The 25,742-nt window shown below is 46.9% G+C and overlaps 1 protein-coding gene across 1 annotated transcript in view; it reads left to right on the plus strand.

Annotated features, from left to right (window-relative positions):
- The window catches only part of LOC115479935 (sodium-dependent serotonin transporter-like), a 52,833-nt gene extending 31,960 nt beyond the window's left edge, over positions 1 to 20,873 (plus strand). Inside the window, exons 8-13 of the mRNA XM_030218268.1 lie at positions 3,204 to 3,316; positions 6,499 to 6,630; positions 14,645 to 14,744; positions 17,505 to 17,605; positions 20,009 to 20,176; positions 20,793 to 20,873. Coding sequence (XP_030074128.1) covers positions 3,204 to 3,316; positions 6,499 to 6,630; positions 14,645 to 14,744; positions 17,505 to 17,605; positions 20,009 to 20,176; positions 20,793 to 20,873 — 695 coding nt within the window. The remainder of the gene's footprint in view (positions 1 to 3,203; positions 3,317 to 6,498; positions 6,631 to 14,644; positions 14,745 to 17,504; positions 17,606 to 20,008; positions 20,177 to 20,792) is intronic.
- The last annotated feature ends 4,869 nt before the right edge of the window (positions 20,874 to 25,742 follow it).

The raw sequence follows: 25,742 nt of genomic DNA on the forward strand, positions 1-25,742 counted from the left end.
CCATTCACTTGAATGGGCTATGTTGGCATTTATTTATTTAGGAGTGGAGAAGTAGCCTAGTGGTTAGTGCAGTGGACTCTGATCCTGGAGAACTGGGTTTGATTCCTGCTGCAGCTCCTTGTGACTGGGCAAGTTGCTTAATCCTCCATTGTCCCAGGCATAAATAAGTACCTGTGTATAATATGTAAACTGCTTTGAATGTAGTTGGAAAAACCACAGAAAGGTGGTATATAAGTCCCATTCCCTATTTAGATTTTTGTTCATACCTTTTCAGTAGTAGCTCAAGGTGAGTTACATTCAGGTGTACTGGATATTTCTCTGTCCCAGGAGGGCTCACAATCTAAGTTTGTACCTGAGGCAATGGAGGGTTAAGTGACTTGCCCAAGATCACAAGGAGCAGCAGTAAGATTCAAACCAGCCACCTCTGGATTGCAAGACTGGTGCTATAACCACTAGGCCACTCCTCCACTCCAGAATCTTGCTATTCTTTGGGGTTCTACATGGAATGTTGCTACTCTTTGAGATTCTGCATGGAATCTTGTCACTCTTTAAGATTCCAGAATCTTATTTATTTAGAGTTTGCTCACACCTTTTTTTCAGTAGTAGGTCAAGGCGAGTTACATTTGGGTAGGGTGGATATTTCTCTGTCCCAGGAGGGCTCACAATCTAAGTTTGTACCTGAGGCAATGGAGGGTTAAGTGACTTGCCCAAGATCACAAGAAGCAGCAATGGGATTTGAACTGGCCACCTCTGGATTGCAAGACCAGTGCTCTAACCGCTAGGCCACTCCTCCGCTCCATTGTCACACAGCAGCCGCTAGCGCAACTTAGTAAATGGGAGAAAAGTTAGGACACTCTTTTTGCTTCCTTAACTTTATCCGGGCACTTATCTGATCAGCGGACTGAATATGGCTCTAACTGGGTAAGTCCCAATGCTGCCCCGACTCTGCCCCCGGATCTAACACAAACTGCCCTGGCACTTACTGGAGACCGTTGCAGCTGTCACAGCTGATATAAATGCTGATAAATCTCAGTGTGAGAGCTGGCCACTGGGATTTAACTGGGAAAGTGCCTTTCTACCCAATTATGTGTGGAGGAGTAGCCTAGTGGTTAGTGCAGTGGACTTTGATCCTGGGGAACTGAGTTTGATTCCCACTGCAGCTCCTTGTGAATCTGGGCAAGTCACTTAACCCTCCATTGCCCCTGGTACAAAATAAGTACCTGAATATATGTAACCGCTTTGAATGTAGTTGCAAAAAAAACCCAGAAAGGCTGTATATCAAGTCCCATTTCCCTTTCCCTTAATCCCTTTAAAATATCTACCCCTAGTTGTTCAAGTTGCAATGGGTAAATAGCATAGATAAGAAATCTGTTTAAAGCGATAGATGAAATTTCAGCTGTGGTGGCACTTACCTGTTTAAAGCTATATGGTGGTCTTGCTGCTGAAAATTGGCCTTGGGATGACGTCTTGTGTCTCATCCCTGTCTGCTGCTGTTCCTTTTCTTAAGTCGTGCCCCAGCCACTTTGTTCCTCTGCCACCACTTTGAGAACTTTGCTGGCTTCTACCATCTCATACATCATACTACAACCAGGGCCGGTCTTAGGGCGAGGCGACCGAGGCGAATGCATAGGGCCTCGCGCTCAAGGGGGCCCCGCGCAGCGCGCCTGAAGTTGCCCCGCCCCGACCGCCCAAGCTCCAGTCCCCCCGCCCTCTGAATTTTAAGTTACCTGCCGGCCGCTCCGACATCGATGACGAGGTAACTTAAAATTCAGAGGGGGGGGGGCCTTGGAGCTGGTGGGTGGGAGGGAGAGAGAGAGAGAGACAGACCTTGGAGCGGGGAGGGAGGGGGGCAATGGAGCTGTTGGGTGGGTGGGAGGGAGAGAGAGAGAGAGAGAGAGAGACCGGCCAGCTGGCCTTGGAGCTGGGAGGGAGGGAGGGGGGTCTTGGAGCTGGGTGGGGGGCCTTGGAGCTGGTGGGTGGGAGGGAGAGAGAGAGACAGGCCTTGGAGCGGGGAGGGATGGGGGCAATGGAGCTGGTGGGTGGGAGGGAGAGAGAGAGAGAGAGAGAGACCGGCCAGCTGGCCTTGGAGCTGGGAGGGAGGGAGGGGGGCCTTGGAGCTTGGTGGGAGCTGGGTGGGGGGCCTTGGAGCTGGTGGGTGGGAGGGAGAGAGAGAGAGAGAGACAGGCCTTGGAGCGGGGAGGGAGGGGGGGCCCTTGGAGCTGGTGGGTGGGAGGGAGAGAGACCGGCCAGCCGGCCTTGGAGCTGGGAGGGAGGGAGGGAGGGGGGCCTTGGAGCTTGGTGGGAGCTGGGTGGGGGGCCTTGGAGCTGGTGGGTGGGAGGGAGAGAGAGAGAGAGACAGGCCTTGGAACGGGGAGGGATGGGGGCAATGGAGCTGGTGGGTGGGTGGGAGGGAGAGAGAGAGACCGGCCAGCTGGCCTTGGAGCTGGGAGGGAGGGAGGGAGGGGGGCCTTGGAGCTTGGTGGGAGCTGGGTGGGGGGCCTTGGAGCTGGTGGGTGGGAGGGAGAGAGAGAGAGACAGGCCTTGGAGTGGGAAGGGAGGGGGGCCTTGGAGCTGGTGGGTGGAGGGAGAGAGAGAGAGACCGGTGAGCCGGCCTTGGAGCTGGGAGGGAGGGAGGGAGCTTGGGAGCCCTGGGGATGGCCCGGGAGCTTGGAGGGAGGAGTGGCTGCCCTGGAGCTAGGGTGGGGGCGGGGCTAGGATGGGGCCCCATCAGATTGGCCTGCATAGGGCCCCGCAATTGCTAAGACCGACCCTGACTACAACCCTAGTTTCCCTCCTTTGATTCACTCTTGATCCTGTCTCACAACTAGCCCACCTCAATGTCACCCTTTTATCTTTGCCTCCAACTGTCCTCTTGACTCATTTCCACTATCTTCTTGCTGTATTTTTCTTTATGCTCCTATGGTCTACTCTTCCATCACTGAACTCAAGACAGAGCAGCCCAAAGCGATCCACTTGGAGCCACTATTTTCTCTGAAGAGCATTGCCCGTTGTGTTTATCATGAGTGGTAACAACAGGATGTTATGTTTCCAAGAAGGTGGTGGTGCACAGTATTTATCAGTGAAATCAAGCTGTTGTATTAGAGCAATGAGTTGAAATAGATAAAATGCTAAGATTTTATACAGGAGAAGTAAGAGAATGAATGAAAATGTTGCTAATTCTTCTGACACTTTCTGTTTGTTAGGTCCAAGTCTTCTGTTTATCACTTACCCTGAAGCCATTGCTAATATGGTGGGTTCTACCTTCTTTGCGATAATATTTTTCCTCATGATGGTAACCCTGGGATTAGATAGTACAGTAAGTAATTCTGTCTGATTCTGTCTTTCTTTGGTCGGTCTTATATTTGGATGGAATTAAGTAGGCAGGGTCAGCTCACTGGTCAGGAAGCTGCTATCGTATTTTCATTCATCTCAATAAACCTTCATTTGCAAGGAATTTTTGTTTCTGAATAAAAAAAAAATCTTTCATTTCCATGAACTGTGCATTTCTTCAGAATGTGGGATCATTCTTACTTTTGGTCCAAAACCTGAAAATACTTCTATATTTGAACAAAGAGAATTGTTTGGTCTACAAAAAAGGGGTTAGACGGTTTCCTAAAAGACAAATCCATAAACCACTACTAAATGGACTTGGGAAAAATCCACAATTCCAGGAATAACATGTATAGAATGTTTGTACGTTTGGGAAGCTCGCCAGGTGCCCTTGGCCTGGATTGGCCGCTGTCGTGGACAGGATGCTGGGCTCGATGGACCCTTGGTCTTTTCCCAGTGTGGCATTACGTATGTACTTATGTACTAAAATCTAAGACATAACTGAGCCCGCATATGCAAAGTACTGTCATTTTTTCCCCTGATTTTTTTTTCTGGAATGCTAGGAGCTTAACCGATGTAATCCAGTAAATGCCCATCAGTAGTAAATACTCAGACTGGGAGCAGGATTTAAAATCATGAGCATCAATATCCTTTTTTTTTTTCTTTTGGCCCTGCAGTTTCTGCCTGTTCTTTGAGCTTTCATTTCAACAAAATTGGCCTCCATTGGTCTACAGTACCCTAAACCTCCCCTTGCAACCACCTGGAAGGGGGGGGATTTCCCATTTTGTATTCCATCCAATCTCATTTAATAGGTGCAATAGTTCCCACCTGGGGCTACACGCCAAGACACCTTCCAGAATGCTATCATGCTAGATCTAGTCATTAAGTTCTGGCATTGTATCTCCAGGCTATATATATATATATATATATATATATATATATATATATACTAGCCGTTGAGCCCGTTAAAACGGGCTACTATTGGAATGGGGGGTTTCCAAGCCCCCCCCCCGAGGTCGCTGCTACCATTACCCCCCCCCCCCCCCCCCGGAGTCGCCGCCGCCGCCGCCGCCACCCCCTCCACCCAGCCCTGGCCCTCTGTTTGCTTATTAATTCAACTTACATCGCCGCAGCACGCAGATCAGCTGAGCTCCGTCGGCCTGGCCTTCCTTCTCTGCCTGTGTCCTGCCCTCGTGTGACGTACCGTCGGCGAGGGCGGGACACAGGCAGGGAAGGAAGGCTGACCGGAGCTCAGCTGATCTGCTTGCTGTGGCGATGTAAGTTGAATTAAGTGCGATCAGAGGGCCCGGGCCGGGTGGAGGGGTGGCGGCGGCGACCTCGGTGGGGGGGAGCGCAGTTTCCCTCTCTGTCCCGCCCCTGTCATCACGTGTTGACGCAGGGGCAGGACAGAGAGGGAAGTCTCTACTGCGCATTTGCGAGTGAGTTCGGTCACTCGCCGTTTATATGTTTGATATATATATATATATATATATATATATATATATATATATATATATATATATATATATATATATATATATATATATATATATATATGTGTGTGTGTGTTAGTTGCGTAGAATAATAAATGTTCACTATATGGTGTACAATAAATCAGATGCCCTGTCCCTTCCCCAAATTTTTGCCATAAAAGATCAAGAGGTGTGGACATGGGAAGCCAGTTAGGGTCTCTACGTTCAAAGCTTTGGATTCAACCACTGTGATACACTCTTCAAATCAGATGCCCTACATAAGTACATAAGTCTGGCCATACTGGGACAGACCAAAGGTCCATCAAACCCAGCATCCTGTTTCCAACAGTGGCCAATCCAGGTCACAAGTACCTGGCAAGATCCCAAAATAATACGATACATATTATGCTGCTTATTCTAGAAAAAAGCAGTGGATTTTCCCCAAGTCCATTTTGATAATGGTCTATGGACTTTTCCTTTAGAAAGCCATCCAACCCCTTTTTATACCCCGCTAAGCTAACCGCTTTTACTACATTCTCTGGCAATGAATTTGCCATATAAGATCAAGAGGTGTGGACATGGGAATCCAGTTAGGGTCTCCAAGTTCAAAGCTGTGGATTCAACCATAGTGATACACCTGGAGGGGCATAATCGAATATGGGTGCCCATCTCCATGGGCGCCCATCTCTGTGGGAGGCCATGTGAAGGGGCGGGACAAACCGTATTTTCAAAAAAGATGGGCGCCCATTTTTTTTCGATAATACGGGTTGTACGGGGCAAATGCCTAGGATTTGGGCGTTTTTGAGCTGGGCGCTATCGGTTTTCAGCGATAATGGAAATCGTAGGCGCCCATCTCAAAAACGAACAAATCCAAGGCATTGGATCGTGGGAGGGGGCAGGATTCGTAGTGCACTGGTCCCCCTCACATGCCAGGACACCAACTGGGCACCCTAAAAAACATTTAAAATAGCTCCCAGGTGCATAGCACCCTTCCCTTGTGTGCTGAGCCCCCCAAATCCCCCCCAAAACCCACTGCCCACAAGTCTACACCATTACCATAGCCCTAAGGGGTGAGGGGGGCACCTAGATGTGGGTACAGTGGGTTTGGGGGGGGGGTTTGGAGGGCTCAACATTAACCACCACAAATGTAACAGGTAGGGGGGATGGGCCTGGGTCCACCTGCCTGAAGTCCACTGCACCCACTAACAACTGCTCCAGGGACCTGCATACTGCTGTGATGGAGCTGGGTATGGCATTTGAGGCTGGCATACAGGCTGGCAAAAAAAGTTGTTAAAGTTGGGGGGGGGGGGTTTGGTGGGAGGGGGTTAATGACCACTGGGGGAGTCAGGGGTGGTCATCCCCGATTCCCTCCGGTGGTCATCTGGTCATTTAGGGCACTTTTTGGGGACTTGTTCATGAAAAAAAATTCTCACTAAAAACGGCCATTTTTTTTCAATTATCGGCCGAAGGCGCCCATCTCTGCTCAGCCAATAAACATGCCCCAGTCCTGCCTTCACCACGCCTCTGACACGCCCCGTCAACTTTGTTTGCACAAAGAACTGAATAACTTCAGATTCATTTAACGGTAATAAAATTGTTAATTTCCTGCAAAGTGTGTGTGTCTGTGTGCAGTCAACTGGGTCTGAAAGCCTCTGTAAAGCCCGGTAATGTCAGTGCCATATGGTTGTTCTTGCAGTTTGGAGGCCTGGAGGCTGTGATTACAGCTGTGATGGATGAGTATCCGCAGGTGTTAGGAAAGCGCAGAGAGCTCTTTGTTCTAGGCCTGGTTACTCTCTGCTTCCTCGGTTCCCTCAGTACCCTGACCCATGTGAGTATAATCAGAGGTTTATTTTACCACCATACTCGATATCATGTCTTACCAAAAAGTACTACTACTACTTATCATTTCTATAGCACTACTAGACGTACACAGCGCTGTACACTTGAACATGAAGAGACAGTCCCTGCTCGACAGAGCTTACAATCTAATCAAGACAGACAAACAGGACAAATAAGGGATAAGGACAAAGAGAGCAAGATTTCAGAATCCCAAGGAGTAGCAAGATTCTGTGCGGAATCCCAAAGAGCAGCAACATTCTGGAATCCCAAATAGTAGCAAGATTCTGTGCGGAGTCCCGAATACTACTACTACTACTACTTATCATTTCTGTAGCACTACTAGATGCACACAATGCTGTACACTTGAACAGGAAGAGACAGTCCCTGCTCGACAGAGCTTACAATCTAATTAGGACAGACAAACAGAACAAATAAGGGATAAGGACAAAGAGTAGCAAGATTCCGCGCAGAATCCTAAAGAGTAGCAAGATTCCGGAATCCCATAGTAACAAGATTCTGTGCAGAATCCCAAAGAGTAGCAAGGTTCCGGAATCCCAAGACTACTACTTATCATTTCTATAGCGCTACTAGACGTATGCAGCACTGTACACTTGAACATGAAGAGACAGTCCCTGCTCGACAGAGCTTACAATCTAATCAAGACAGACAAACAGGACAAATAAGGGATAAGGGAATTACTTAAGGTGGGAATGATAAAACAGACATGGGTACTGAATAAGTGAATAGGGGTTTGGAGTTAAAGGTAGCCTCAAAAAGGTGGGCGTTTAGCCTAGATTTGAAGACAGCCAGAGCTGGTGCTTGATGTACTGACTCAGGAAGTCTATTCCAGGTATACAGTGCAGCAAAACAAAAGGAACGGAGTCTGGAGTTGGCAGTGGAGGAGAAGAGTTCAGATAAGAGAGATTTACCCAATGAACTGAGTTCCCGGGGATTGCTTTTCCCTGCATGCAACAGAGTAAGAATAGGGCTGGATCATCCCGGGGAGAAATAAGAGTGGCGAGGTACTGAGGAGCTGCAGTGTGAAAGCACTTGTAAGTCAATAAGAGGAGTTTGAACTGATAGGGAGCCAATGAAGTGACTTGAGGAGAGAGCTAATATGAGCACAGTGACACTGGCGGAACATAGGTCGTACAGCAGAATTTTGAACAGAGTGAAGGGAGAGAGATGGCTTAGTGGGAGACCTGTGAGATAGCAATTAAAAACAACCCTACTCATACTATTCTTTTCTTTTTTTTTAATTCTTTATTTATAATTTTAATACAATACTCAAGGATAACCTTGTTCAGAATACAGGGTCAAAACAATAATAGAGGTATTCCAAACACTTTCCATATCTTATTATATCATCATTTATCCTTCAAAAATCAAATTAAAGTGATTATAAAGTCATCATAGTAATTTAAAACCTTCTTAGACCACAAGTCATGTGCAGGGGGGAAAAAGAGTTAGAGAAGTAATACAGGAAAAATTATAAAATTATAGGAAAAGCTGCATTATTCCAGGATATATTATTTCACTTGTTTCAATTCCAAAAAACGATTTAAGTTGGTCCGGTTGAAAAGAAAGTATATTTTGTTTGACCAAATTAACTATACACTTGCATGGATATGCGAGAAAAAAGGAGGCTCCTATATCTATTGTCCTCTGCTTCATAGCCAGAAACTGTTTCCTTTTTTGTTGAGTCATTTTAGTGACGTCTGGATAAATCCAGACCTTAGAGCCATAAAATTGAGCTTTGAGATTTTTCAAATAAAGCCTCAAAATGGTATTGTAATCCTGCTCAAAAACCATTGATACTATCATTGTAGCTCTGTTCATTATAATATCCGAGGATTGTTCCAGGATATCAGAAATATCTTGTAAGTCCGGGATATCTTTGTCAGGGCCATATTCTCCACTTCTAGACCTAGGAATTAGATATATTTTATTTAGGGGGGGTATTGCCTCTGGAGGAATTTTCAAAATTTCTATCATATATTTCCGAAAGGTATCTATCAGAGTTTCCCCCGCTACTATGGGAAAATTCAGGAAGCGGAGATTTAGGCGCCTGTTAAAATTTTCAATTTGTTCAATTTTACGTCTAATGTCCAAAGAATCTTTAGCAACCACACTTTTAAAGTCTTTTAAAGTATCTACTAGAGAGTTGCACGGGGACAGAAATCTTACCCATCCCCGCCCGTCCCCGCTGGAATCTTACCTGTCCCACCCATCCCCACTGGAATCTTACCCATCCCCACCCATCCCCGCAAAAATTTAAACCATCCCAACCCGTCCCCACCCATCCCCGTAAGAATTTAACCCATCCCCGTAAGAATTTAATAGTACATAAAAGAAAGTTCCAGTCAGCTCCCTCAGTCTCTCTCTGGATTTGAGCCACAGCACTGTAGGCAAGGAAGGAACGGAAGTTGGAACACTCTGGTGCGCACATGTAAGACTTGTCTCCAATTCACTTGCACTCTGTGCTGAGAGGTCGCCACATGCACGCGCCAGTAGGTCAGGTGACATCTGATTCTCGTGCCTGTGTCAGAGCTGAGGTCTGTGCACCAGCCTGGGAGCAAAGAGGATTAATAGTAACATAGTAAGTGACAGCAAATAGACCTGAACGGTCCATCCACTCTGCCAATAGTCACACTCATGATCAATTCATCATTAAATCAACGAGTGTGATATTATATACTTGATTATGGTCTTTCTTTCGTGTTTCTGGAACAAAGACCACAGAAGTCTATCTGGCCCCATCCTTATGTTCCAACTGCTGGAGTTGCCATCGAAGCCCACTCCAGCCTATTCATGTTCTCATTTGTGGGACACAGACCATAAAAGTCTGTCCAGCACTGTCCTCATGTTCCAGCCACTGAAGTTGCTGTCTAAGCCCTTTCCAGCCCATCCTAAACCAGATTGCCATGTATAAGACACAGACCATACAAGTCTGCCAGGTATCAGCCCTAGTTCATCACAGCCAGAGTCGCCATCTAAGCGTCACTTGACATATCCACACACATGCAGCCATTTAAGGTTAGGTTTTTTATAACTTCCATTTTCTAATTAGAGATCCTCTGTGTTCATCCCATGCCTTTTTGAATTCCGTCATCATTTGTGTCTCTACCACCTCCTTAATGGAAGACTTTCCACATTTATGCTGTTAAAGCAAGGAGGAAGAGGAGGAGGAGGAGGAGACAGCACTCAAAGAAATTGGTATTCGGTAGATGAGTGGCTGGTGCAGGTGGAGCTTACAATTCCACGGGAAGCCCACAGAACTGGTTCCATCCCCGCGGGAGTCCCGCAGGAACTGACTCCGTCCCCACGGGAACCCCGCAGAACGGCTTCCATCCCCGCAGGAACCCCGCAGGAACTGCCTCCGTCCCTGCAGGAATCCCGCGGGTTCCGCGGGATTCCCGCGGGGACGGAAGCCGTGCAGCTCTCTAGTATCTACTTCTTTTTGCAATATTTGAACTTGCGTTGTCAAATCATTTTTAACAGAGTCTACAGTTTTATGCAATTCTTCAAATTTAGTATTAAGGTTAAGTACATCACCAGACGTATTTTGTAGTGTTATAGTAATCTGGTCCAACATCACCTTAAGTGTTTTTAGAGTCACCTCCGAGGTCTGCGCTGTGGAAGAGGCACTTCCCTCAGCGCCCCGAGTCGTCGCTTGCATGCCTGGGTCCTCACTAGATTCCCCTATCGACGTTTCTCCAGGGTCGACGGGGTTTCCCGCCAGGACTGCCCTCGACGCCGGGCTGGGAGGGATCAGTGAGACGGATGGTGGAGATAGGGAGACTTCCTCTCCCGGCGGGGAGTCCGCTTCTCCAGACAAACCCGCAATGGGATCTGCTCCCCGTAAAAGCCTGGAAGCCCCGGGGAAGAAACGTTCCAGAGATGTTTGGGCCGGTGAGGAGGTTGAGGTAGGTGCAGGCGCTGATCTCAACACTCCTTTGCGCTTAGAATGAGGCATTTCAAAAACAGGAGAAAAGTTCAGCTCAAATTCTCACAGAGCGTCTCAGCAACTGACCGGTGCGGCAGCCATCTTAGTTTCCCCTCCAACTCCCTACTCATACTATTCTTACCATTTTCCAGTATTTTAATGCTTGGAAGACAGCACTCCAACATCCATGACACAGGGAAAGAGATCCTATCGCTAATACCTAATGGTATTACTATTTTAGTCTCTTCTATAACTGGGCATCATGTTTTAGGGGCCCCCAGCGGCGTACCCTGAGTTCCAATTATAGAAACCCACCATCGGTATGCCTACAACTTACGCACTAGCAGTTAGACCAGCCATAGAGCTGGCGTAATTGTTGATGCATAAATGCGGTACAGGTGCATTTAACAGTTAAATGTCACCCATGCTCCAACCACGTTCCACCCACATGTACGCCCTTTGTGATTATACACAGTAGCACATACACATGCCCTTAGTGCACTTAAGTGTGTAAATACTCATTTTCTCGGCACTTATGTGCACAAGATGTGCTTAACCATGGGCACTTAGTTATAGAATTGCCTTTCACATTGGAGAATTTTGTAAAAAAAAAAAAAAAATGCAAATGTTTGTGTGATGAGAACAGGGGGCCCTTTTACTAAGGCGCACCTAAAAGTGGCCTGTGCTGGTGTAGGCGTGTGTTTTGGACGCACGCAGGTCATTTTTCCAATGTGCCTGGAATAAAGGCGCTTTTTTTGTGTGGCCAAAAACGGATGTGCAGCAAAAATTAAAACCAGCGTGCATCCATTTTCGGCCTGAGACCTTACTGCCACCCTTTGATTTAGTGGTAGTGTCTCACCTGCTAACTGGGTGGTCAGTGTTAGCCTGTACAAACTGCCAGTTACCGCCAGGTAAGCACCACTGCGGTAGAAAATAGAAAATATTTTCTACTGCATGTTTTAGACACGCGTCAAACATGGAATTAACCGCCCGGGGCACGCGGTAGCCGTGCAGTAGTTCCAATTTGGTGTGCATTGGACGTGCGTAGGCACCTACGCACTTTAGTAAAATGGATCTATAATGCATCACGTTGTCTAGAATTTGTGCTGCTACAGTTCCTCAAGTTGTAATACTTTGACATCACATAACCTATATAACTTGTGCTGTTGCAGTGTCTCAAAGTATAATACTTCAACATCACATCAACTACAAGAGAACATGTACCGCTATGGGGCTCATTTTCAAAGCACTTAGACTTACAAAGTTCCATAGGTAACTATCGAACTTTGTAAGTCTAAAGGGCCCTGTTTTTCTAAGCACTGCTAAGGGAGCATTACTGTTTTAGCACACACTAAAGTGTGGAGGAGTGGCCTAGTGGTTAGGGTGGTGGACTTTGGTCCTGAGGAACTGAGTTCAATTCCCACTTCAGGCACAGGCAGCTCCTTGTGACTCTGGGCAAGTCACTTAACCCTCCATTGCCCCATGTAAGCCGCATTGAGCCTGCCATGAGTGGGAAAGCGCAGGGTACAAATGTAACAAAAAAATAAATTAGCATGTGCTAAACATGTGGAGGGGCATTTTCGAAAGGAACGTTCAAGTTTTGATTTGGACGTCTTCGCAAAACGCCCCGATCCAGGGGCGGGGAAACCCGTATTTTTGAAACAAGATGGAAGTCCATCTTTTGTTTCGAAAATACCGTCAGGGATGTCCAAATCCTTAAATTTGGTCGTCCCTAGACATGGACGTTTCTGATTTTCGGCGATTTTCGAAACCAAGGACATCTGTCTCAGAAACGACCAAATGCAAGCCATTTGGAAGGAGCCAGCATTTGTAGTGCACTGGTCCCCCTCACATGCCAGGAAACCAACCGGGCACCTCCCAGGAACATATCTCCCTTACCTTGTGTGCTGAGCCCCCCCAAAACCCACTACCCCCAACTATACACCACTACCATAGCCCTTACGAGTGAAGGGGAGCTCCTATATGTAGGTACAGTGGGTTTCTGGTGGGTTTTGGAGAGTTCGCTGTTTCCTCCACAAACGTAACAGGTGGGGGGGATGGGGCTGGGTCCGCCTGTCTGAAGTACACTGCAGTACCCACTAAAACTGCTCCTGGGACCTGAGTATGACATCTGAGGCTGGCATAGAGGCTGGCACGTCATATTTTGAAAGATGTTTTTTGAGGGTGGGAGAGGGTTAGTGTCAGTGACCACTGGGGGAGTAATGGGAGGTCATCCCCGATTCTCTCCGGTGGTCATCTGGTCATTTCAGGCACCTTTTTGTGCCTTAGTCGTAACAGGTCCAGCTGAAAACATCCAAGTGTTCATCAGGAATACCCTTGTTTTTTTCGATAATGGGTCAAGGACGTCCAAGTGTTAGGCACACCCAAGTCCCGCCTTTGCTACGCCTCTGACACGCCCCCTTGAACTTTGGCCGTCCCTGCAAATAAATCAAACAAAATCAATAGAGAATTACAGCAGTAACAATATTCAAATAAAAATACAAAGTACGGCATAGTTTGCTACATTACAATGTCAACACAATACACAATAAAACATTTTAGTAGATAGCATAGGGTGTAAGCAAAGATGGAACATATAGATAGATAAGATAGAGTAACAGGAGTAAGAAAATAAGGTACTAATTTAAAGAAAGTTTCAAATGAGATCAGAAAGTGCTTGAATATTATCTTAGCTAGGGTAGGGCAGTGCAGCTGGTGACCAAATCTAGTTTTCTGTTTTTACTGAAGGTGTTGACAGGGCATTATAGTGTTTGTAGCCCAGATTTAGTTTCTAAACTGCCACTACCAGCAGGGTTAGAGGTAACCTACTGGAAGAAGTTTACTTCCAAAAATCAAGCATAACACTCCAAAAATCATAGCACACATATTAATATAGTCAGTGGCATTCTTAGGTCGGCTGCCACCCGGGGCAGATCGCCACTGCGCACCCACCCCCGGGTGCAGTGGCATCCATCCCCCCAGGCTGCAGCACGCCACCCCCCCAGCGCAGTGACACCCCCCCCCCGGCGCAATGACACCCCCTCCCTGGCGCATCAAGCCCCCCCCTTCCCAGAGTGCATTCTTGGCTGCTGGAGGGTGCAGAGAGCAGCCGCGTGCCTGTCGGCTCCACTATCTCCCTGCTCCCTCTGCCCCAGAACAGGAAGTAACCCGGTGCAGATCGCCACTGCGCACCCCCCCCCCGGGTTCAGCGGCATCCATCCCCCCAGGCTGCAGCACGCCATCCCCCGCAGCAGTGACACCCCCCCCCCGGCACAATGACAATAGGCGCGCAGCTGCTCTCTGCACCCTCCAGCAGCGTGCACCCGGGGCAGACCGCCCCCACCGCCCCGCCCTTCCTACGCCACTGAATATAGTAACATAGAAGATGCTGGCAGAGAAAGACCTGCACAGTTCATCCAGCCTGCCCAGAAAGTTGGCCAGAGATGTATCTGGCATTGCACAGGTTTCACATCTTCATGCTTAAACACCGAAAAACTAAAATCTCTCTCTCTCTCTTCCCCTGCCAATTTTGGGGCATAGACTGTAGAAGTCTACCCCGAACAGGTCATACTTCCCATCTACTGGGCATCTACACCCCCAGCTGACCTGGGGATCAGAAGACCGGGGTATTAAGCCGATAACCTTTTGCACAGCAGTGCACCCAACTGGCTGTCAGATTTCAATAAATGGATCTTTTTCTGACTCACGAGACTTACCCCCATGTGAATGGGTTGTGTTGGCATTGCTGCACAGCTTAGTAAACAGGGGGGGGGGGGAGGTTAGACTTTCAGCTGAATCCCTTGGTAGAGGAATGCGTCGAGATGCACATTAGAAAAATGTCACAGTATATATTAAGCCAATAGGGTTTTCTCTTCCAGTTCAAATCACTGCTCTTCCTTTTTTTATTTTTCTGTCTAGCATCACAAAGAGTCAGAGATAGGTAACCATGTTTCTTCTGTTTCACAAGCTATTTGGCACCCAGAAATACAAAATAAGTAGAGAGTCATAGCCAGTTCCCTTTCTTTTATTAATGTTCTGACTGCCCGTACCATTCCAGGGTGGTGCATATGTCGTGAAACTTCTCGAGGAGTTTGGAGCCGGCTGCTCACTTCTTGCTGTTGTGTTGCTAGAGGCGATGGCTGTTTCATGGTTCTATGGTGAGTAGTTTTTCAGAATATTTAACTCAGTGTGTCCTATGCTGGTCCATTTTCAGAATATTCACAATGACATGAGCCCATCTGACCCATTATGTGGGCTGAAGCCAGTAGGCTGAGCTTGTTGCCATATCAATGTCATTATTTTGGGTGTACCAAGATGGTGGCAGCTGCATTGGGAAGAATTAAAACCTCCTTGGGTGGAGTGGGTGGAGACCATCTTCAACCTTGTGACATCATGCTGTCTCCTGTTATCAAACCCCTTACTGCCAAGTTACCCATTCCCAGGAGGGAGACTTTTTCACAAGTCCTAGTTTTAAATTTACATCCCAAAGCAGTGTAGTATTTGTAGTTCAGTGCTGTAGGTCCTATAATGCACCAGGATGAGGTTGACAAAAATCCAAAACTGGCCAAAAAGTCTCCCTTCTGGAATGGGTAACTTGGCAGCTGTGAATTTATACATTCATATTTCTAACATGGGAGGTCCATTGATATAATGGGGTAAAAAGAAGGAAAAGATTAGCTTTGTACTAATTAGGATTTATGTGCATAGCTCACTAAGCGCATTATATAAAGTGATACGTGTAAATCGGACCACGTGGATCTCAAAAGGGGGCGTGGCCACTGGAGGGGCACGGGCGGGTTGTGGGCATTCCTAAAAATTACATGGACAGTTACAGAATGTGCCCAATCCGCACCTAATGAAGACATGGACATTTACACCAGGTTTTAGTTGGCGTGAAAGGCTGTGCCTAAATTCTACTCGTGGGACAGATGCTATGCATATTCTTTAAACCACGCCTATCTTTAGGCAAGGTTTATAGAATAGTGTTAAGCATGGTTTTCTTCCGTGCCAATTTTTTTAGGCACCATATATTGAATCTGGTCCTTGGATCTTAAATATTGTTGTTTTGCAAAATTCAGACTGGAGAGTAATACATTGTGCACCCAAGTACATTTCCTGTGTGATCCAGCCAAACATCTCTGAAACAAATCCTGGTATATTTTAGGCATTTGTTTTTAATTTAAAAACAATTTAACAAGTATTATAACTTTAATACATGCAAACTGATCATATACACATTAACGCGAATTTGCATGCACTAATTTTTTTAAGGCTCACTAGCAAAATGAATACAAGCTAATGAATGCACAGCCCTAGATCCTAATACTGTTTCACAGCATAAGATAAAAAGATGGCAGCCCATTAACCAGCTCAGAAATTTTGCCAAACAGGGGCCCTCATAGTAATGTAGTAGATAGTAATATAGTAGATGACGGCAGAAAAAGACCTGCACGGTCCATCTAGTCTGCCCAACAAGATAAACTCATGATGGCAGATAAAGACCTGAGCAGTCCATCCAGTCTGTCCAACAGTTACGTTCATTATCAATTCATGATTAAACCAACGTGAGTGTGATACAAAATATGCAAACTTCATCCTGATCTTTTTTTTGTCAATTTTGGGACACAAACCATAAAAGACTGCCTGGCAGTGTTCCTAAGACCCAACTACTCGGGTTGTCCTCATAGCCCACCGGATCTATCTTGCCAGATATGGGACACTGGCCTTAGTTCCTCACAGCCGTCAAAGCACCATTCTTGCCATCCTCTTTCTATTTAGGGATCCTCTATGTTTATTCCGTGCTTTGTAAAATCTGACACTTTTTGTCTCCAATGAAATGAAAAATGATGCCGCAATGAAGAATAATGTGGTCCAAGCTTCCATTATTAAGTTTTTTTATTCTGTTTGTTTTCCAAATTTACCTTATGGTATACGAGAGCAGTATAGCACAACATGTTTGCTTATTAGATTTCTGATCTAGTACCTTTCTGTGGTACAACGAAAGCAGTGGGGCAAAGAAAGTACCTGTAACAACAAACTTAGGGCCCCTTTTTCAAAGCTGCGGTAAAAGAGGCCCTGTGGCAGCATCAGCACATGGATTTGCCATGCTCCGACGTCCCTTTTACCGCAATGGATTTTTAAAAAAAGGAAATGGCTGTGCGGTAAATACAAACTTGCCATGTGACCATTTCCTGGGGGAGCCCTTACTGCCTCCTATTTAGGAGACGGTACGGGCTCCCGCTCTAACTTGGCAGTAACCAAGCAATGTGCAGCTCTGCCAGATTACCGCTGGGTAAGCCCCTGCCAATAAAAAAAAAAATTCTGTCACGCTGGGGATGGGACTAACACTGGGTTCCATGGTAGGCCGGCGGTAGTACCGGATTGGCGCGCAACAAAATGGCAGTACGGGTACCGCCACTTTGTAAAAGTTTTCCTAATTTGGGGTGATAAAGAGTTAGGCAATTTGCCCAGGTTCACAGGGAGCCACAGAGGGAATTGAACCTGGCTACACCAGCGGCGGCGTACTGAGAGCGGGGCGGTGGGGGCGGTCTGCCCCAGGTGCACGCTGCAGGGGGTACAGGGAGCCTGTCAGCTCCGCCAGTTCCCTGCTTCCTGTGATGTAACTTCCTGTTCCGGGGCAGAGGGAGCAGGGAACCAGCGGAGCCAAAAGCCGTGCAGCTGCTCCCAGCACCCCAGGAGGTAAGAGGCAATGCATCTGGGGGGGGGGTGTCTTGAGGTGATGCGCCGGGGGGAACAATGCTGCACCTGGATGCACGATGCTGCATCGAGGGGGTGCGCAGTGGTGATCTGCCCTAGGTGCCAGCTGACCAAGGAACACCACTGTACCCCTGGTCTCAACCCACTATGCCAATCCTTAGGCTATTCCTCCACTCATATATTCTTTGTTTCACCAACAGGAATACAGAGATTTTGTAACGATGTGAAAGCCATGCTGGGCTTTGCCCCAGGAATATTCTGGAAAGTTTGTTGGGTAGCAATCAGCCCAGCCTTTTTAGTGGTAAGCACTTCTCTCATTTATATATGTAGATTTCAACCACTGCTAATGACAAGATTGAATGTGTCAGCTTAGAACAGTGATTTCACGAGCTAGAACAAGGGGAAATGTTTTAGCCAAAGTAATTATTGTGTAATATTTGTTCTGGAAGTCAACATCACCCTAAAAAATCTTCTTCATAATAAATCCAGTCCGTGTCCTGTGACAAACCAGCCAATCAGGAAATGTGTAATATACTAAACGGACAATTTACAGAGCAATCAACACAGGTCAAAAATGTTTTACCTGTGCTAATCAGCTGTCTGAAAGTTTCTCTCCCTCAGTATGGATTTTTGGCTGCACTGAGAGAAGGTACAATTCCAAGACTAGGTTTAAGTGGGGAGAAAAATTATGTATGTAGATAGCACTGAGAAACCTTCCTGAATGCTCCTCCAATAAATCTCTACCCACCGAAAAAGCAGATGGAAATGGCCACATATATTCTGTACCCACAACAAATTTCAGAGACAAAGAGCTGGGTTTACTGAAGTGCACTCCTATGATAGAACGCACAAATATATTAATGTGTGCTATTTACCCCAGATTTCATATAATACAATGGGACTTATTTATTAATAACATGTGTAACCCTGGTTTGCCCAGTGAGCATCAGGGCAGTTGCTTTTAGTAAATTTAGAGTTTGTCTATAGGATCATACTTCATTCACTCCAATAAATCAGTCCAGGCTAGAGATTTGCAGTTCTGAACCAAAGGCTTACTTAAACTTGGCTAGGCGTGTCCCAAGAACTAGGTTGAGAACCCCTGCTCCAAAGGGTGTCTCATCCTACCCCTGTCAATCACGGGTGACAGAGGGTCCCTTGTTCCAGAAGTTGTAAGAGTATTTCTAAGTCAACAGGTCACAAAGCTAATACTAAGTCAAGCCCCTAGAGGTCTCTGCTGTGCTGTTGTTGTTGAAAGCAGAATCTGAGTGCCCTTTACACAAGCATTAACAGCATTAGTACACACTTAGGGGGGGGGGGTTGTTTACAAAGGCGCACTGAAAAATGGCCTGCGGTACTGTAGGTGCGGGTTTTGGGCGTGCGCAGAATCATTTTTCAGCACACCTGTAAAAAAGGCCTCTTTTTTTCTTACTGGGAAATGGACGTGCGGCAAAATCAAAATTGCCGCGCATCCATTTTGGGTCTCGGACCTTACCGCCAGCCATAGACCAAGCGGTAAAGAATTTGGGCGGTAACGACCTTTGCATGTCAAATGCCACTTGGTGCGCGTCCGCTACACATGCCAGAAAATAAAAAATATTTTTCGGACGTGTGCCAAAAATGAAATTACCACAAGAGACACACGGTAGTCAGGCAGTAACTCAATTTTGGTGCTCGTTGGGCATGCGTAGGCGCCTACGCAGCTTAGTACAAGGAGCCCTAATACAGTAATGCACTTTACTAAATCTAGCCTAAAATAGAAATAATACTTTCACTTTGAAAACTAGTGCATAGCTCATTGCCCCAGGTACAAAACCTTTGATTGTGAGCCCACTACGGACAGAGAAAGTACACATACAGTGAAACCTCGGTTTTCGTTGACGTCGGTTTTTGTCGGTTTGGGATTTCATTGATTTTTTTCGACTAGAAATTTGTCTTGGTTTTTGCCGGTTGCCTCGGATTTCGTCGAAAAAGAAGGACATCCATCTCCTAAGTTGTATCGGAAGATGGACGTCCTTCTCCCGATTTTGGGCGTCCTCGTTAATTGCCTCGGTTTTCGTCAGTTTCGGATTTTGCCGATTGTTTTCGGACGGATTATCGACAAAAAACGAGGTTTCACTGTATAATCAATGTAAACCGCATTGGTTGAACCACAGAAAGGTGGTATATCAAATCTATGACCCCTTATTCTTTTACCTTCCCAGTCAGAACAGCATCTGCAACAAACATGGAAGGTAACAGCAATAATGTGCAGAAGTCCAAACAGAAATGGAAGTGCCAGCACACATCTGTGGCTGTTAATGGCCTCCTCCACAATAAATCAGAAACTCAAATTCCACCCTTAGCCTAGGAAATTTTCCCTGGCCATCTCAGATCACAATAAGATCAACACTTGTGTCTGAGGAGACCAAAATCCATAGCTGCGTCCATTTACATAAGAACAGCCACACTGGGTCAGGCCAAGCTAGCCCAGTATCCTGCTTCCAACAGTGGACAATCCAGGTCACAAGGACCTGGCAGAAACCCAATTAGTAGCAAGATTCTAGAATCCCAAGGAGATTCTAGAATCCCGAGTAACAAGATTCTGGAACCCCAAAGAGTAGCAACGTTCCATGCTACCAACCCCAGTGGCTTCCCCCATGTTTTTTTCTGCATCCATCTGCATGTGTTTTTGCAAAAATCTGTTTTCCATTATTTTGTCTAACAGTTTATCATCGTCAGCTCTCTTCTGGACCAGCCCCCTCTCATGCTCTTCGACTATCAGTACCCAAACTGGAGTTTCTCTGTCGGATACCTTATAGGACTCTCATCCTTTATCTGCGTTCCTTTCTATATGGTCTACAAGCTTTTATGGACACCGGGATCTCTCAAACAGGTCAGCCTAAGGCATGTGTTTTGGGCAGTGAAGGGTTGAAAGAAGAATTTATCCTTTTAGTGTTTTATCCCATGCCATTGCTTGTCAATTATCAAATGAAAACAAGCAGAAAAAAACTTTAAAAATGTGCGTTTTATTGTTTACCAATAATAATGTGCAGTATTTGCAAATGTGCAAAATGTTATGCATGTGCCTCCATGCCCTCTTTGCCCCTAGGGTTCCTTTTACCAAGGTGTAAGCTCATGGGTATACTAATAGCCCATCTGGCTACTTGCAATCAATACTCCAAGATGCATGGGAGTTCACCATCCATGATCTTACTATTGGGGGGGAGGGGATGGGGGAAGAGGAGATAGCAATACAGCAATTTGAAATGTTTCAGGCAAGCAGGTCCCCAAGAAGTCCAGTACAATGTACCTTTCCTGCATAAATCAAACCAACAGTTCGCTGATAGAAACACAGACGATGGACTCCCACGTACCTTAGAGAAGATGTTGCGATTTGCCTTATCTCTATCGGTCAAAAGCGGTGGTTCTGTTTGAAAAGTGCACTGGTTTAAGATGAGTGGGGACTGGCTGGGCATAACTTCTTCATTATCTTCCAATTCTATCCTCAGCGGCTGGCAGTGTGCATTCGACCAGAGAAAACAATTCGAGATCAGCAGCTTGAATCAATTTGTATGGTGTCTGCCCCATAGTCCCTCGGACCCAAAGTCCAGAAAGAAGAGGATTTTATAGTATTGCCTAACCTAAGAAAGCAAAACACTGGGAAGTGAAAACGACTGTCACTTTTGTATTAACTGTGGTCCACATCGCCCTGGGATTTAAATATACCACCCTGAAAAGGTTTTTTTCTATGTCTGGATGTAACAAGGAAGATATAAAGATCAACCACTGGATATAGAACATTTTAATAGTCTGTAAATTCAACAAATATTTCATTGCACATTTCTTGGGGGGTGTTGTAATGTTCTGAAGTTGAAGTTCTTTCATGCTTAAAATTTTAAAATTATAATGACCCTCCCCAAAGGTGAAACTGAAGGTTTTACTAAAGCATGCTAGAAAGTGGCCAATTTGAGCTCCTTTTACTAAGCGGCATTGGGCTTACCACTCGCTATACAGGAAGTACCGCCGGGCTACCGCAGAAGCCCGGAGGTACTTCCTACCCTTAGCGCACCGTCATTTCTGGCGCTACAAAAATTTATTTATTTTTGTAGTGCTGGAGTGTACCCGGCGGTAATCGGGTAGTGCCACGTGCTGCCCGGTTACCACCCATTGAGGTGGTGGTAAGGGTTCCCCCCAAAATAGCTGTGCGGCAAGTGTTTTACTTGGCCGCCCAGCCATTTCCTGTCAGAATACGAGACTTCCCTTTTACCAGCTGCTGTAAAAGGGGGCTTTAGGCGCACATGTAAAACATGCGTCGATACCAGCACCAGCCCCCCTTTTGCCACAGCTTGGTAAAAGGGCCCCTCTGTGAGTAGCACATGGGTTTGCCGCGTGATCCGGGCACTTTCTAGCATGACTGGAAAATGGCCATGGTTGTCTTTTTATTTTTTTAATGGCCACATGCTAATTTCCTCATTAGTATTTAGCCATTACTACCAGGAGCCCTTACCGCCACCTATTTAGGCAGTAAGCAGGGGTGTAGCCAGGAGGGGGGTCCAGCGCCCAAGGTGGGGGGAGCACATTTTAGCCTGCTTCCCCCAGCTGCCTGGACATCAGGAGGAAGAAAACACAGATCAGCGAATGCGGCGCGCCTGCACGTTCCTTTAACTCCCTTATATGGTCTGTAGCCCCGCCCAGTGCATCCCAGGACGCCATTTTGTGCGTCGTCAACCAAGGAAGAGGAGGGAGGCAGGCTCGCTGGGGGGAAGGGGAGGGGGTTGACCGGTGCCCACTGGACCACCAGGGAGTCATTTTTCTGGGGGTTTGGGGGGGGGGCTGGAGACCCAAAGGATCTCCAGCCCTCCCTGAACCTGGGGGATGGGATCGTTGGGGGGACCGGAGGTCCGCCGGACCTCCAGCCCCCCCCCCATGTCGCTTGCTGGGAGGAGGGGGGGTTGACTGGCGGCCACTGGACCACCAGGGAGTCATTTTCTGGGGGTTTGGGGTCTGGAGACCCACCAGATCTCCAGCCCTCCCTGAACCTGGGGGGAAGGGTCGTCGGGGGGGGGGGGCGGAGGTCCACCAGACCACCAGCCCCCTGTTGGCAGATTTGCTTTGGGGGGGGGGGGAATGGGGGCCTGCCAGCATGCAACTGCATACTGGACAGGGCTCACCATTCCACCCAATGATCTGCAAACCCTAATGCCAGCTCGGAGCTGGCGTAGGGTTTGCCGCGGCCAGCAACCCAAATTGTGGCGCGCTGGCCGCTGATGATTGGCGATGAATGCACTAAGCTCTGTTTCGCATGCATTTGCATGCTACTTGCGCAAAGAGCCCTCGAGCGCATTGTTTCATGCGCTCGAGGGCTCTGATCATGCGGGGTTAGCAAACACCGGTGCTAGTACGGTGCTAACAGCCTCTGGTGCTGGTGTTTGCTTTTGATCACGAGGGTACAGGACAGGGTTGATTCCCCCCCCCCCCCCACAAACACACACACACAACAAACCAGGGCCAGACTGACAGTGACCTGAGCCCCCGGTCAATGAGGGTGATCCAGGGCCCCCTGGCTGCTGCTTGCCACCCCCCTCCGACTGCTGCAGCTGCCACCCCCTCCCACACACCACAGTCCCCCAAGCCTCAGTGGGCCCTTCCCGGTCCTACCTTGAAGGGTCAAGGTGGTCTAGTGGCTTCTTCGGGGGCAGGAAAGAACCCCACTCTTTCCTGCCTACTACCATTATTCTGCCCGGCGTGGCCATGTTTTCAAAATGGCAGCCAAGACAAAGTGGCAGCGGGCAGGAAATAATGTTATTCTTTCCTCCCCCCACTAGAGGCCACAAGACCATTAGGGCCCTTCAAGGTAGGACCAGGGGGATTCTAGTGTGTGGTGGCAGGCAACCAGGCTGAGCCTCTGGGCCCTTGGGCACTGCCTGCTTGCCCGAAGGGTCAGTCCGCCCCTGCAGTAAACTATTCTTTTCTTAGACTGTGTCCAGCCATTTTAGTGTTTTGGTAATATAATCCCCATACCTTGCTCTGCAAATAATTTGAGTCAGATAGTGTTCTGTACACTTCCTTTATAGTCTTGATTGTTAACTGTGCATTTTAAATGTTGCATTTGGTAAAAGAACAGTGCCTTGTTATAGAAAACTGTTACTTGTCTTGCAGTTCTGCCCAGTGAAATGTGTATGGTAATAATTTTTGTATAATAAAAGGTACCAGAAATGGATTATTTTTCCTAGTTCTTGGCAGTGGTGTAGCCACAGGTGGGCTTGGGTGGGCCATTTATGGCTCAGGCCCACCCAACAGTAGCACATGTTTAGTGGTAACTGGTGGGAATCCCAAGCTCCGCCAGCTGAAGATTTTCCCCTGATGGTAACGAAAGCGCTACTGTCCATGACACCGGCACCTGCGCATGCTCAGTTTTCAGTGCATTCCTGCTGCCAAGGTGGAAAGAAGCATTTTCCCACCAGCTGAGATTTTTTTTTTGGGTGGGGGGGAACACTTGGTGCCCACCCAATTCTTGCCTAGGCCCACCCAAAATCTGTTGTCTGGCTACGCCCCTGGTTCTTGGTGCTTCATTTGTAGACAAAAAGAAAGTGGAAGTGTGGAACCAGAGAAAGGGGTGGGTGGGGCAGAAAAGAAGCGACAGGAAAAAGGGACGATTAGAGAGTAAAAGGACTGCTCTCTGCCAAGGAGGCTAGATTGAGAACAGAAGACGGTACGAGGCTATCTAGCCCATTGCATGGGTTGAAGCCAGTAGGTGGAGCTTGCTGGCAGAAGGCGGAGTCACTGGTTCACACAAAACAATAGCAAACGCTACTGAAAACTATATGAACAGATTATTCGAAATAATGGACAGCCTATGCGCGGTCCATCTGCAACAAATCGAAAGCTGTTCCAGTTGGATAGGCAGCGCCTTAAAAGGTGGAGGACAAAAGATTTTTTGTTCTTTTTTTAAATTTGTATGACGTCTTTATTAAACATTTGTCAGGACAACATCACAGAGTACAGCAAACCAGAACATGTATGCAATAAAATTGCTGGCCAACACTACCAAAACATCCAAGACTACAATACCCCAACAGTATAAAGCAATAGTAAGTCTTGATATACAAAAGGATAAATGTAACTTCAAAATATTTTAATAGTTTTCTTACACCCATCCCCCCACCCCCTCCCTACTCTCCCTCACCCTCTCCTTGTGTCTCATTTAACTTCGGAACCCCCACCCAACCCACTTACTACCACTACTATACAGGGTCCAAACACACCACAAACCAGCTCAGTAAGTACAATATTTCAGAAAAGGGTTCCAAATAGCCTTTCCTTTCTGAGCACACTACCAGAACCCTCATCCACACTCTTATCACCTCTCGCTTAGACTATTGCAACTTGCTTCTCACAGGTCTCCCACTTAGCCATCTCTCTCCTCTTCAATCTGTTCAAAATTCTGCTGCATGACTAATACTCCACAAGTGTCGTTATGCTCATATTAGCCCTCTCCTCAAGTCACTTCACTGGCTTCCTATCCATTTCCGCATACAGTTCAAACTCCTCTTATTGACCTATAAGTGCATTCACTCTGCAGCTCCTCAGTACCTCTCCGCTCTCATCTCTCCCTACTTTCCTCCCCGGGAACTCCGTTCACTGGGTAAATCTCTCTTATCTGCACCCTTCTCCTCCACTGCTAACTCCAGACTCCCTTCCTTTTATCTTGCTGCACCATATGCCTGGAATAGACTTCCTGAGCCGGTACGTCAAGCTCCATCTCTGGCCGTATTCAAATCTAAGCTAAAAGCCACCTTTTTGATGCTGCTTTTAACTCCTAACCCTTATTCACTTGTTCAGAACCCTTATTTTATCATCCTCACTTTAATATTCCTTTATCTCTTGTTTGTCCTGTTTGTCCTAATTAGATTGTAAGCTCTGTGGATCAGGGACTGTCTCTTCATGTTCAAGTGTACAGTGCTGTGTATGTCTAGTAGCGCTATAGAAATGCTAAGTAGTAGTACTAGTCTTGGGATTCCGGAATCTTGCTACTCTTTAGGATTCTGCACGGAATCTTGCTACCCTTTGTCCTTATCCCTTATTTGTTCTGTCTGTCCTAATTAGATTGTAAGCTCTGTGGAGCAGGGACTGTCTCTTCATGTTCAAGTGTACAGTGCTGTGTATGTCTAGTAGCGCTATAGAAATGCTAAGTAGTAGTACTAGTCTTGGGATTCCGGAATCTTGCTACTCTTTGGGATTCTGCACAGAATCTTGCTACTATGGGATTCCGGAATCTTGCTACTCTTTAGGATTCTGCACGGAATCTTGCTACCCTTTGTCCTTATCCCTTATTTGTTCTGTCTGTCCTAATTAGATTGTAAGCTCTGTCGAGCAGGGACTGTCTCTTCATGTTCACGTGTACAGCGCTGCGTACGTCTAGTAGCGCTTTAGAAATGATAAGTGGTAGTAGTAGTAGC

Source organism: Microcaecilia unicolor, chromosome 11, assembly GCF_901765095.1.
Source record: "Microcaecilia unicolor chromosome 11, aMicUni1.1, whole genome shotgun sequence".
NCBI lineage: Eukaryota > Metazoa > Chordata > Amphibia > Gymnophiona > Siphonopidae > Microcaecilia > Microcaecilia unicolor.